The 14,148-nt window shown below is 41.4% G+C and overlaps 1 protein-coding gene across 4 annotated transcripts in view; it reads left to right on the top strand.

Annotated features, from left to right (window-relative positions):
• The window catches only part of abr (ABR activator of RhoGEF and GTPase), a 132,454-nt gene that overhangs the window by 45,967 nt on the left and 72,339 nt on the right, over positions 1-14,148 (top strand). The window contains exons 1-2 of one of the 4 annotated variants that reach the window (XM_062432732.1): positions 2,034-2,066; positions 7,989-8,170. In XM_062432732.1, coding sequence (XP_062288716.1) covers positions 8,090-8,170 — 81 coding nt within the window. In that variant the 5' untranslated portion in view covers positions 2,034-2,066; positions 7,989-8,089. Of the gene's footprint in view, positions 1-2,033; positions 2,067-2,863; positions 3,001-7,988; positions 8,171-12,719; positions 12,853-14,148 lie in introns of those variants that run through there. The other 3 variants (XM_062432730.1, XM_062432728.1, XM_062432731.1) reach the window with 3 other exon arrangements.

Genomic DNA, 14,148 nt, shown 5'->3' with positions numbered 1-14,148 from the left:
CACAAGTTTCATAGCATGCCCAGCGTATATGTCAATCACTCAGAATCGAAACTCTTCTTTCTGTATTTGCATTGACACTACTTGGGCTGTGACTATAACTGTATCACTGCGGTCATGTCATGCCCACAGTGGGGTTTAGAGCATCACCATTCACCGCACTTTGTGTGTGTGGCCTATTTATTTATATATATATATATATATATATATATATATATATATATATAAATAAATATATAATATTATAAATAATATATATATATATATATATATATATATATAATTTTTTTTTTGGAAGTTGCAGGTCATGCTGAGATTCGTGATGTATGTGCAATTCACAGCAGCTGGTATTATGTCTCAGCATTCATCTTCACTTGCCTACCTAGCAGAGTTGAACAAGGAAAAATGAGACAGAAACACGCACACGCCCCTCTCCAGTGTTTGTGTGTATGTGTGTGTGTGTGTGTGTATAGTGTACTCTTCACCACGGATGAGGGAATATCACCAGACACACATTTCTCAACCAGAAGTTTGAAATGTGTGTCTGGTTCCAAACAGGGGCTCATACGGGAGCCTCTGTCCGGCTCCCGTATGAGCCGCACAGTGGGGGTCAGTCATTGTTTTCACAGTCATTAGACTGGGCAATGTGTGCCTTCTCACAGTATATCACCTGGTGTAGCACCTAACAGTGCGGTGGAGTGCTCCATCAACCTCATTGCTGTCATCGTCATAGCAATGGCATTGGCAGAAAAGTGCTAAACCGCAGGGATAAGTTGCTTTTTTATACCGCAGTAAGAAAAAATCCATACTGTCACAGCCCCACATTTTACACTGAAATTCCCCGTTGTGGAGATACACATTTTTCAACCAGACAGCAACACTCAAAACTCCAGCAATTTTTAAAACATGAATCAATGGAAATATGCAGTATATATAGCAGTGTGATGACATCCAGGGCAGATGAAAACCAGGTCCGATGCTGTTTCCCCCCCCCAACAATACAGAAGAGAATAAATCAGCTTTCTGTGTAGCTGTTTTAGAATATAAAAAGCTAGCATTATTTCAACTTTTTTTATTTTTTTACCTAGACTGAAATGGAAAGGGTAGTTAGTCTTAGTCTTGAGATAATTGTGTTTGTGTTAAAAACTAAACTATCTCTCTCTACTAAAATAACTTAAGTGAATACAGTAGCTGTTTTTAATTGCTGTTTAGAGGTCACAGCAGCAGAATGAGTGGAATGGCTATCAAACTCGTGTTAGCAATTATGTGCATGGGCTGTGACCGCTCTACATCCACAACATTTTAATCAAAGCTTTTATTTCTTTTAAAGCTCTGCAGGCAGCATTGCTTCTGTCAGCACATGCAGGATATGAATGTTGTACATGTGGTTTTTTATCTTCCTCGCTCTTTAGCTCTGTGGTCTCCACTGGTGATGTGTTCATCCCTCCCTTCCTTCTCTTAATGGTACAAATAAAGGCCACGAGCAGACGAGCGCCAACGAAAGAATATGTCTTCTGTGTGCAAGGGTGGCGCTCAGTTATTTATGAGTGTGTTCAGTGACTGTCAGGTCAGCCATTGTGTCCGTAAAGGTCAGCTTTGTGTCCATTTGTCAGACGCTGACACTCAGTGTGTGACCTTTTAGATTTCACAGGGAAAAACCTTTCAAAGAATACTTGTACGAGTTCTGCTGACCTCTGCAACAACATGTACATCAGCTCTCTGATACAGCTGACGTAAATGATACAGTCCCATTTTCCTAATTGAGATCCAACAGAAACACTAGTAAAGAGGTTGAGATGATTAATCTATTATCAGAATCAATCTGTAATACAAGACTAAACACGAGTAGTCCAAGCTTGGTTGTAGCATGTCAGGAAGTGTTTTTGTCAGACACTGAAACCTTTGAGCCTTTGCGGTCCTGTAGGTGTTGAAAATTGTGGTTGCGTCCAACACAAACATGCTGGAGGTTGCACCCACACAGCAAGTAGAAGAGCATCCTGTGTTGGCCACAGCAGAGGTGCTGCTTGCTCCCAGGTTCAGCTAGACTTTTACTGTGCCTAGATGATAAGGTATGTCTCCTTTCTAATAGACAGTGCACTATTTACTTATACAAATCAGTCAGTGATTGCGTGTTGAACCTGGTTCCCTATTTGATATCAGCCACGATGGGGAGGGTGGTGTTTGTATGGAAAAACCCAAACTACGTATTCAAATAGTAGCATGAATAGTTAATCTCAGTTTAGTTGATGACGTGTTAGCTTTTCACAACAACGCGATGTGAATGATTTCCAAATGTGAAGACTCTAATCCACAGCTGGCTTCACTGCAGCAGTTTGTGGTTTCCTAGTGTTTGGTTTGGGTATTTGGCTTTTCAGCGCAGTGTTTGACAAGTGGTGAAATTATTGAGCATCTGAACCAAAAAATCCAGTTTTGGTTGGTTCCCCATAGTACAATACACATAGTGAATCTACAATTCATGCACCCACGCTATTGATTTTTATGGTTACATGACCTGTAAACCATAACCGGACATTATACTGTTTATGGGCCAACTGGGAAGTGATGTGACAGTATTCAGCACACAGAAAAGCATGTTCATGTGCTCAATACAGGTCACAGCTTCCATACTGCAACTGTTCTTTGTGAGTTTGTTGCTTCCTCTTAGGATGTGGGTGTTGTTGCCTTCATTTGAATAAGAGCTATCTGAAAGCTTTATAACAGTGGTAGTATTCAACCGAGCACAGCTCCAAACCAGCTCTATCTTATTTCCATATCACTCCTCCAGCAGGGACAGTTCTCAGTTTCTGTTGCTTAACATGAGTCAAAAGAACGGGACCGGCAGGGCACGAGGTGTGTGACACAGCATTTGACCGACTGCCTCGTTGACATGGAGGACCACCAGTGAAAGGTGTTAGTTATTTTTTGAGTCAGACGTCGCCAACGCACTCATGGCGTTCTTCTTCGAGACTGCGTGTGTCATTCGTAATCTCCTCTCCAAAGATGGTGAGTGTGGTCACCCTGTGTGTTTGCTGGTCTGTGTTCGCTGCACTGTAGTGATGTGCCAGACTGAAGCTGTATTGATTTCTCCATAGAATCGTCCAATTCAATCCTTTTACTCTGCGTTATCTCCTGTTTAATCGGATGTCATGTCATGTTGTCCCCATTTCTAACCCTTTTAAAGTGTGCGTGTGTGTGTGTGGAGGATGGCTCCTTTGAACAGTTATAACAGGTTAGGACTGATTAATCCTCTCCACAGAAAAAAAACACCACCTCCATGGTCTTCTGAGTCACTGGCTCATGTGTATGTGAACTTTGCGACTGTGGGAGGATTTCCAAAAAAACAGCAAAAAAGCAGTGTTTTTTTATATTGTGATATAATAAACTAAATTAAATCCTTTTTTTAATATAATGACAACACTGACGCAGAGATTTTAATATAAATGTGTATCTTGTCCGTCTCAGTAAACCAGTTTGTTAAAAAAAAGAAAAAGGAATAAAGCGAAAAATAGTGTATTGATTTTCAGGTAATGTGGTTTCCAGTTGACTCTAATGTGCAGCTTTATTGGAAATGAATGGGTTTTCAGAAAGAGAGCGAGGAACAAGAGTGCTGACAGCCAAATGTAAAAAACAGGAACCGAAAACACACTTTCTCTCAGCTGCTGGTTATAAAACTTTAGTTTCCACCTTTCTTAGTTAGATATTGTTCCTCTGTGTATAATGGATATCTCCTGTGACCTCAACTTCAAACAAAATTTGTAAATTGCAATGAAAAAGATATTCTTTACTGAAGCACACCAGAAACTGGAGTCATGTGGTATAATTTATGTTTTAGGTGTTAGTTTCACCTATAAGTAATTACACAGTGGTGGCATCATTCAAATGTAAATCTCTGCTTTAATTTAGTTCCTTTTTAATTATTACAGTTAACATATTCATATCTCTTGTCAGATATGGTGCAGTTAGTGTTGTGGCTGCTACTCTGGCCTAAAGACTTGTCACAATAAAAAAAAAAATCACATAAGAAATATCTTTGACGTTTGCTTGTCCTAACTAACCTGATAACTCATACAATGTATTAAAGGGTGAACAATCAGTAACAAGTCTCATGTAACTCCTGTAATCTGCTCTTTTTAAAATGTCACATTTTAGCATGACTCACATCGTCTGTGTCATGTTTGATTAAATCAGTTTCTCTGATGGTCTCTACAGTTAAGCTCTTACAGTTCTGCAGTAGTGTGCTAAACATATTTATGAGTGGATTTAAGTGAGGTTGAATTGTAAGTATGAGTGGTTTTTACTTGTGGAGACCGAAATGCAGTAATAACTGAACAAAATATCTAAATTCATACACAGACATACCTGCAATAGTTAGAAACCAACTTCCTGATTCCAAAGAATCTGCGTAGTGCAGAGCAGCTCTGAAGCCACATTCTAACATTAAACTTTAATCAACAAATGAACAGACTGAACCTGATTCTTATTACAAATCCTGCAATATGTGAGAAAATATGAGTTCAAAAGTAGACTTTATGAGGTAAACTGATGAAATGAAATGCACAATTTAACTTTTTGAATGACAACTGATTAATTTATTTCCCTTAAGCTAAATTGCTACATATGTAAAATCAAATTATGTTTTCTATATTTCAATAGTATGCCGTTGTTTACTACATTTAACCTGATATTGCCAGTATCAGTTTATTCTAGTCGGGGTAGAAAATTTAATTTGCTCCCTCCTACCTGTTTGCATTAATTCAAATTTGAATACCTGCAGACAGGCAACAATAAACAAGTTTCAATGGCCTGTCAGTTTCTGTTTGGAGGTCGTGTACAGTTCATGAATCAGATGAAATGAGCAGGGCTGGTGTACTTTTTAACCGTTGATACGTTTTTGCTCTTACTTTAAAATGCACCTGACTCAACCTCATCTCTAACCTCAACCACTTATCTGTGCTGTGCCTAACCATAACCATATTCTGAGCCCTGACCTCAACTGTGGAGGTTGTGCTACGAGAAGAAAACATTTTTAGACGGGGAAACAGATGTCAACACATGACCTGTAACAAACCATTTGCATAACACAACTAATATCATGCCTCAAATATCTTTTGGACTTAAAACACCTTTAAAATATCAGTGCTTGTGTATTGTGTGGGAAAATGTTTGACTCAAAAGAATGAATAGAAGTCGCCAATTATGTATAATCCTATATTAGTTGATATTATTGAATGAGCTGCGACGCAGTATGTGATGTTTTTGACTGAATAATTGAGTTACGGTACATGACATATGGTTGTAATATGTTACTGAATACACAACCTTCATTTCTGCCTTCTTGATCTCCTCTGTTCTGAGTCTGTGATCTTGGTTTGATATCATCAGTGAGCAGCAGCAGCTCAGCCAGGCGAAAGAGACGCACACAATCAACCTTTTCTTTTGTCTCTGCTTCTCTCTCTCTCTCTCTCTCTCTCTCTCTCTCTCTCTCTCTCTCTCTCTCTCTCTCTCTCTCTCTCTCTCTCTCTCTCTCTCTCTCTCTCTCTGTCTGTATCTGAGTCTTTCTTGCATTAGTAGAGCTCATCAGACATAGTAAGGAGAAATAATGACCACACAAACACCAAATTGCACTCAGCGAGATTCATCCAAACGCAAACTGACTCTAATGACAGCGCAGCACACGTTGCACAAACAGCAGACATTCAGCCAGCAAACTCATCAGAGCTCAGGCAAGTGGAAGCAAGCGTGTGCAGTGCATGAGCCGGACAGTCGACTTTACACATTGCTCTTCTTTGTCTTCACTGCTTCAAAGCTCGGTTCTCCATGATTGACTGACTCTCTGCTCCCCACAGCGGAGGACTGTATTTCTGAATGATTTCTGCTGCCTATTGATGTGTCTGCCAATAAGAAATGATTCATGGCCAACACCTTTGTATAGAAGTAGCAGAGTTTAGTGCACGTCTAGACATGAGTGCTCTTTGGTGTGCACTGTGTAAGGCTTTCTGCGCTATCCGATGCATGCTGGGAGTGTATCCCGCCATGCATTGGTGTGAGAAGCAGGGCAGGTCACCAATCTCTCAGAGGGCTAGCACACTCATAAACTCATATTCACACTTTGTTGTTCACCTAACCTGCATGTCTTTGAGCTGAGTGAGGAAAAATCCCACCAACAGGTCAATGGGAACATTGAACTCCACTCTTAATAGCAGCCAGTCCAAAACATTCATTCGGACTCATAGTTCAGTTTCCAAACATCAATACCTCACTCTCACACACACACACACACACACACACACACACACACACACACACACACACACACACACACACACACACACACACACACACACACACACACACACACACACACACACACACACACACACAAACACACACACACACACACACACACACTCTCTCTAACACAAATAAGGACAAAGTAGCATGTCAGAAAGGCAGAAGGTGTACAGAAGAGCCACAGAGAGGGAACAGATGGAGGAGTGAGGAAAAAACAACCACACACACTCACACACACGCACTCAGTTGCATGTTGGAGCAGCAGATCCTTTCTGTGGCACGATCATGGCACAGTTGGTGTTGGACAAATGACCTTCCCTGAGTATTTTAACCCCTTCATCTCATGTTCTACTCTTCATCTGTCAGCTTTTGAGCACACTCTCAATGTCTTTGTTTTTTTGTACATGCATCACTTAGTGAGCTGAGACCTAAATGTACCATTTGTCAGCTATTTGCCCCACAGCTACAAATAAACCATATGGTAGCTGTGACTCTGCACGCTCCCCACACACATACTTGCATGCAAGTGACAGATGGAGGGATTTTTCTTTAAGGGTAGGGATTGGCAGGTGGGTGGTCCTATGACTGTGGGTTATGGCACGTGTCAGAAGGTGACAGACGGCAGCGTGCCGGCCACTGTAGGCATCCATCGGCATTTGCTTGATGGCGCGTGTCGTCCCAGTGGGGATAGACCCCCGCTTTTATTTTTCAATTAGTTCTCGATTGCGGCTCGTTAGGATTTGCTGATATGTTGCACACACCTTGTTGCTATGATGGTGAGCTCACACACAGTTCTACTTTTCAGTGGTGGTGTGTGTGAGTTCAGTGTAGGTCATTAGCAGGCAGATAGGCTCACCTACGCACCTCCCACATAAAGCTCTTCTCAAACATTTTAGTTTTGCTTTTGGTTCATTGCTGTTAGGTTTTCTGTTGGAATTACAGTCTGACACAAGCTTTGGTGTGTGCACTGCTGCTATTCCAAGTTCATAAAGGAAATATAAAGATATAAAGGATTTGCATTTCATCAGGGTAAAATAACCTACTGTCACTTCCAGTCACTAATTCCTCCTTTTTGTTTATGGCCTTATAGTTCCTGACAGTACACCAGTGTTGCTTGTCTTTTTCATGTACTTTATTATAACAGATGACCATTACATGAAGCTGTTTGTCTGCAGAGAATGTAACTCCTCTCCCCCACGAGGGAGCAAGGAGGTGTGTGCTGTAGCTGGTTATCACCATCCCTGACCGCCCATCAAAAATACACCTCTCCTCTCTAATAAGACATCACATTCAAAAGCTTTCAAGTCAAGTTATATATCTCATACATCTTTTTTATTATCCCATGTTTTATTCGCTGGTATTGTATGTGTGTGAAGGCAGGAGACAGGAGTCGTTTCAGAATCAGCGTTGTTCTCTTCCACTGGAGCTGTCACTGTTACTCAGGCCTGAACAGCAGCACTGTCACAGGACATGAATTTTGACCTCAATACCAATACTAAGCCTAATCATGTGATACCTCAGAAAACCAGAGAAACATTAAGCAAGTTACTTGTGACTGTTTTATTAAGTTAGCAGCTGTGTGTCAATATTTGTCGGCTCTGCAAAAATAAATAATTGCGTTTGAACCCAGCGGCCGCCTCGATCTGTGTGGTAAAATGCTAACCGCCGTCTCTTTCTCTCCCCTCTTCTCTATCCTCCAGACTTTAACTACAACACAGATGGCTACGAGGGGGACGGGGCCGAGGACGTCAAGTCTCAGGATGGCTCTGAGACGCTGCCCTATATAGATGAATCCCCCACCATGTCGCCCCAGCTGTGCGCGCCCCAAGGGCCCGACGGAGAAGCGGTCTCTCCTACACCACCAGAGGGCCTGCTGTCTGGGGTATGAACATACACACACACACACACACACACACACACACACACACACACACACACACATAGACAGACAGACAGACATACATACATACATACATACATACATACATACATACATACATACATACATACATACATACATACATACATACATACATACATACATACATACATACATACATACATACATACATATATACATATAGAGGCAGGTATGAAGCAGTAGCAGTCCATCACACTGCTCCAGGGTGTGATTACATGCTAGATGACTGATTGGCTCAGGTGAGGTCCAGCTCCAGGCAGGTTGCATATGTAGAATATTTGTCAAGATCCTGAAAGGTCTTAATAACTATACTGGTAGTTCTGTATGTTTAAACCCATCAACTACAATTAGTTTATACTCAACAGTATTTTTCCAAAGCTTTTAGATTCATTTCTCAGATTACATTTGTTTTGGTAAATCTTGTTGGTGCTTTCAACTCTCTAATATCAGATGTTGGAGCTTTTTTCAATGCACCAACAAGGAAGTGTCTTCAAAACAGTCTCTGTTAATCTAATGATATATAACTGAAACCTAAAGGTAACTAAATAATCATTAACTATATGAGGAGAGGTTCATGTTTCTACAAGTTGATTTGATTTATGTAATATTTAGTGAAAGGTGCAATATTTACCAGTATGTCCCTTTTAATTATATTATCTAAACTCTCAAGTTTACAATACATTAACAGCATTAGAGTATCAGTAACAGTTAAAGCTGATATGTCGTCAGCCAGTGTTTCTCCCTATTATCAGCAGCAGAAGTTTTATTTGGCATTATTTACTCCAAGCTTCATCTGTGATCACAGTCTTTTTCTCGTCTGGGGTGTTTGTTTCTTCCTGAAGTTAGCCGCCGGATCTTTCACCCTCTGTAATTGATAGCGATTAGCCACAATAGCTGGACTGCCTGCAGCACACTGCAGGTGGCACATTCACAGCAGCAGGAAATGACCGCTGACCCAGATGGAGTTTGACGCCACAAGCATCAATCTGCCAGTCAGTGTGTGCATGGAGAATACATTGAAGAACCGTGCTGTTGTGATTTTTTTTAACATTCGGTCATTTTTTTGCGTGTGAGTCAGTCAGTGTTTGGTGCTATGATGCTTTTTGTATTTGTATTTACAGGTAATGAAATTAGACTTTATGTATTGAAGATGTTTAATATGGGTGTTTGTGATTTCTCTGCACATGCTAAATACCATCTGCTCCTCTGTTTATTCCAAATAAACTGCTGCTGCTGGAAATATAAAACACTCTAAGACACCAGGCATTTAGAACAGCTGACGTAAAAGCTTTCACGAAATGGATATTTGTTAGGTCGTTGCAGTTATATTCATTTCTGATAGGGAGTACCAATATACTAATTATATAAAACTGCTGGTAGTTTTCTGAATGTTTTTATCGGAGTATTTCAGTGCCTGTTGTCCTGTCGTGTTTCATCCCCTCCTTATGAGCAGGTCAGAGGGTAGCAGAGTCTCTTTTCATGCCCTGCGGCTACGTGTGTTTCTGTGATTGTGCCTGTGACTGTGAGTCCTGTGTTACCACTTGTGTGTAGGACTGTGTGAGCGAGTGCTTCATCAACCCAGGGAGGCTCAGCAGGAGTCACGTTTGACCCTGACCTAAAACCAAGCCTCCCACACACACACACACACACACACACACACACACACACACACACACACACACACACACACACACACACACACATAGGCCTGAAGGTATTCACTTCACACATCTCATCAGCTTTAACCTGCAGCATGGAAAAAGCCTGGATAAAAACTACCATTCTTACTGTACGTGTACTTATATGAAAGAAACCCTGAGCCTGGTTGGGTGAGACTTGTTATGTGATTTAGAAACACCTGCACAGCTTCAGGGCAGAGTCTATCACGTCCCTCTGTTACACAGCGAATGGCATTTCAGAATTTCCAGGAGATTGCCTCCCCACGTCTGTCACCTCTTTCAAGAATTGCCTCTCATCACCTCCTCCTCCTTCAGTCTCTGTCTATAAAATCCTCATCCCACCATTTGCTTTATTCCCTCTATAGATCTGCCAACCCTATCTCTATTCCAAACAGCTCTTTTATCACTCTGTTATCCCTGCATTGTAAACACACTGCGGCCTTGATCACTGACCTTCTTATAAAAGTGGTAAATGTTGAATTGTAAAGCCTATTGTTCTGTTACATTCACTGTGAGTCACTATGCATGGGTGGAAGCTTCTGTAAATGAAAATGTGTCTCCATCTAGTGGCAAATTATTGTAATAACAAGCTACAGAGGACATGTTAAAACTATCCGAACTAATGAGCTTTGAGGAGCAGTTAAATAATCCATCACACATATGAAGTAAAGTTAAATTAGTTAGAGTTTGATTAGAAGTTGATTGTATTTGTTTAATTCAGTAAATTATCTATTATAATGGCATCACCTCCTGAAGTGACCCCAATTACCAAGAGGAGACTTATCACAGTAATATCAATATGCTGACTAAAATAGTTATTATATATAAACAGCTCATACAGCCTTATTATTAGGGTTAAATTTGGTATTTCATCCGCGTTGGATGATTTTTTTTTTAGTCAGCACCTCAATAGACTGCAATGCACATTTGAATCCTTCCACCCTCAAGAAGCTGTCACTGCATGCATAATATTAGTCAAAATGCGGCAGTGAGGGATCTATATTTTTAGTTCTGATGACGTATTTATCTTTACCCGCCCTCACCTTCAGGCGTCTCCTGACCTCTACATTTTTAACAGTAAATTCAGTCAGAGCAGTTTAAAGTGAGCGTGACCGAGTCGGTTGGTCTACTGCGGAAAAGATTTGTTTGTGGAGAAGGCGTGTTAGACGCTGCCTCCCGGACCTTAAAGGTCTTTCCACTGAAGCTGCCCTCTCCTCACCGCCTTGTTAAGTAGGCCTTTCTTTCCGCTGAGTTTGCACAGGCCTCTGATCTGCTGACACCAGACAGCCAATGCTGACACCACCTTGCTAAGATACATACATTTAGAATAAGGAGCTTGTATGTGAATGTGCAATGCAGATAATTTTTGGCTTATGTTTTTTGGGATGCTTTAAAAAACATATTTCTGAATAGGGATACCTCCTCTGTTGCTCTGAATTAGTTTTTTTCCCCTTTATTTTTCTTCTCAAATGGTTCTCCTTTGTATTTCTTCATACCATTTTTTCTTTATGTCTGATGTTATTTTCTATCCTTTGTCCTCTTTCTTACAAGATCACTCCTTTCTCGCCCTGTATTACTCTCTTATAATGTTGCTGACCTAGAAATACAAGCCACAACAATAAATGAAATAGTATTATTTTCCCAGCTGTCTTCCAAGTCCTTGCCTTGTAAAATAAGCCCATCCCAACTAATGTAGACTACGATGTTAGTAATTAAAACTAGCCTAGATTTTTGCAAGATTAGCCTGCTTAAATTACCTGAAAATTGCCTAAAAATGAGGTTTGGGACACTTCACAGACGAAAAGGACTAAAATCTTCCAGAGAAAGAGGTGGGTGGGGGAGGCTGGACGAGCAGTAGTGGGTCTCACTTCCTGTGAAGTGGCATCTACGGGTCAGGAGCAGGGTTGAGAGGTCATAGCAAGTGAACTATAGTCATTCATAAACACACATGCTAAGTAACACACACACTAAGAGTTGACTCATCACATGTTCAGTGTGACAAATCGCTCTCAGTTCCAGTATCTTTCCATCTCTACTATCCAGATTTATTGATTTTCCTAACAGCTTGTGTCTGTCTTTTTTTTTTTTTTTTAAACATTGTTTTATTTTTGAACCCCGTGTTCTGCCAGAACAAAAATTGTTGTTACCCAGTGAACTATGCGACCTGTAATTAGAATCAGCTGCACCAGCAGCACATTAAGCTCGGTCTCAGCTCAACATCCAAGCCTCTGAAATGGATCAATAAAGAAACAATGACCACAGAGTGCAAGAAACAGAGAGAGAGAGAGAGAGAGAGAGAGAGAGAGAGAGAGAGAGGAGGAGACAGAAATGAACTGTGCAACACTCAGTGATGCGGGAAAGAGGGAAACAGTGTGTTCATGTGATGGGGAAGTGGCTTCAGCCTGAAGAGACGGAAGAAAGAAAAGAAATAGAGAGAATGAAGCAGAATGAGTCTCCCGGTGAAGCACAGTTAGAGAGGCAGCCTATGTGGCCATCAAGGAAGTGGCTGGATATCGTTTGTTAGGAGGGGAGGGGCGGATGTAGAGGGAGGGCAGACCTCATCGACCGAGGTGGAACAGTGACACACACACACACGCACACACACACACACACACACACACATAAACACACATACACACACACAGACCAGGAAGCCCAGCAGAGGAAGGGGGTGGGGTTATGTAGGCGGGGTCCCGTGGTCCTCTCTCTTTCTCTCTCGGTGTCCAGACGACTTGCTCTGACGGGAAAACACTGATGTGTCCAGACAGGCCCTGAAGAGGGGAATTGCAGGCAGAAAGTGGAGGAGAAAGAAAGAAAGAAAGAAAGAAAGAAAGAATCATGGAGGAGGACGAGGAGGAGGCGCTCTGCTTCTTGGATAGGGTGCTGGAGGAGGAGGAGGGGGAGGTGTTTGATTATGGAGATGGGGAGCTGGAACCCATCACTCCGTTAAATAGAGTGTTCAAGGTGAGACAGCGGCTGGACAGCTGGATGCAGAGAACACACACACACACACACAGGCACACACACAGGCACACATGCAAATGCACACACATGCGTAACTTAACACTCTTACTGAGCTTGAGAGCTTGGCCGTGTGTAACAAAGTGCAGAGTCCTACTGGTGTTATGGTGTGATGTAGTTTCAGTTTACAGTATGTGCTGCAACGTGTGTGTGTATGAGCCATCTGTACTGCCAGAGTTTGTGTGTGTGTATGACAGCCATTGATGTCTCCACATGGCCTGATGATAAGGCACTCGCTCACTCTGCTGCTTTTTTAAGAATCTCTGCTACTTAATGGTAACTTACATCTGTTAAGAAGCCTCTTTGTGTGTGTGTGTGTGTGTGTGTGCTCCTCCCACTAGATGAACTGACAAAAAGCAGGACTCTGCATGGTAGCAGGTCAATCTAGATAGCAGCTTGAAAGCATGTAGGCTCGTCTGTATGAAAAGCGTAACTGACAAGGGAAAAGTAAGGGAGGACAGGCAGGTTGCCGTGGAAAAATCCTCTCACCACTCTGAATGTGTATTTCTCATCTCGCTCCTCTCTCGACACACAGTAGCTCTTTGTACAAGCGGAGGGAAAATATTCCCACTGTCGGAAAAAAAATAGTTTTTTCCCCCTTCCTTTCATGCTTTTTTCTTTCTCGTCCTGCTGTGACACGTTTGTCACTGAAGGAGTAAGCTTTACACGTCACCAACACTTACACAGATCCTCATGTCTCCGTGTTTGTTTAGTGAAGTGTCAGGTCAGCTTACAGGGATCTGGCATCACATCTTAAGAGAAATCTTGTTAAATACAGCTCTGGAATGTCATTTCCAAAAAAGTAAAAACACAATGATGCTTAACAAAAATAAATGTGAGATGTGAGCAGACATATGGTACTGGAAATAAGTACTTGCACGTCAAAGAAGCATCCGAGAGTTTCGAGAGTGTGACTAATTTCTGGTTTGGCTTTTGTTTTGAATTTTTGGTCATGAGAAAAATGCTCTTTTCAGTTTCTTTCAAGGAATGCCAGCATTAAAACATGTGGAGAGGCTACTTCTCATAAACTTAAAAAATCCTCTGCTTCAAACATGTGCCGCTGAACTCCCTCGTTACCTTACAGAGGCAATCACTTAAATGCAGCCTGACAGATTGATGATCGCTGAAAATCCTCCATAGTTCAGTTATATAAGACACAAGCTTTAGAAATCAATCCTGGTTTGTTTTATGCTTTTTGCTCTTATTCAGTTTTAAACTACAGAGAGATCAAACTTCAAC

Source organism: Scomber scombrus, chromosome 14 (assembly GCF_963691925.1).
Source record: "Scomber scombrus chromosome 14, fScoSco1.1, whole genome shotgun sequence".
Lineage (NCBI taxonomy): Eukaryota > Metazoa > Chordata > Actinopteri > Scombriformes > Scombridae > Scomber > Scomber scombrus.
The sequence above is the reverse complement of the archived record's forward strand: the minus strand, read 5'-3'. Positions and strand labels throughout refer to the sequence as shown.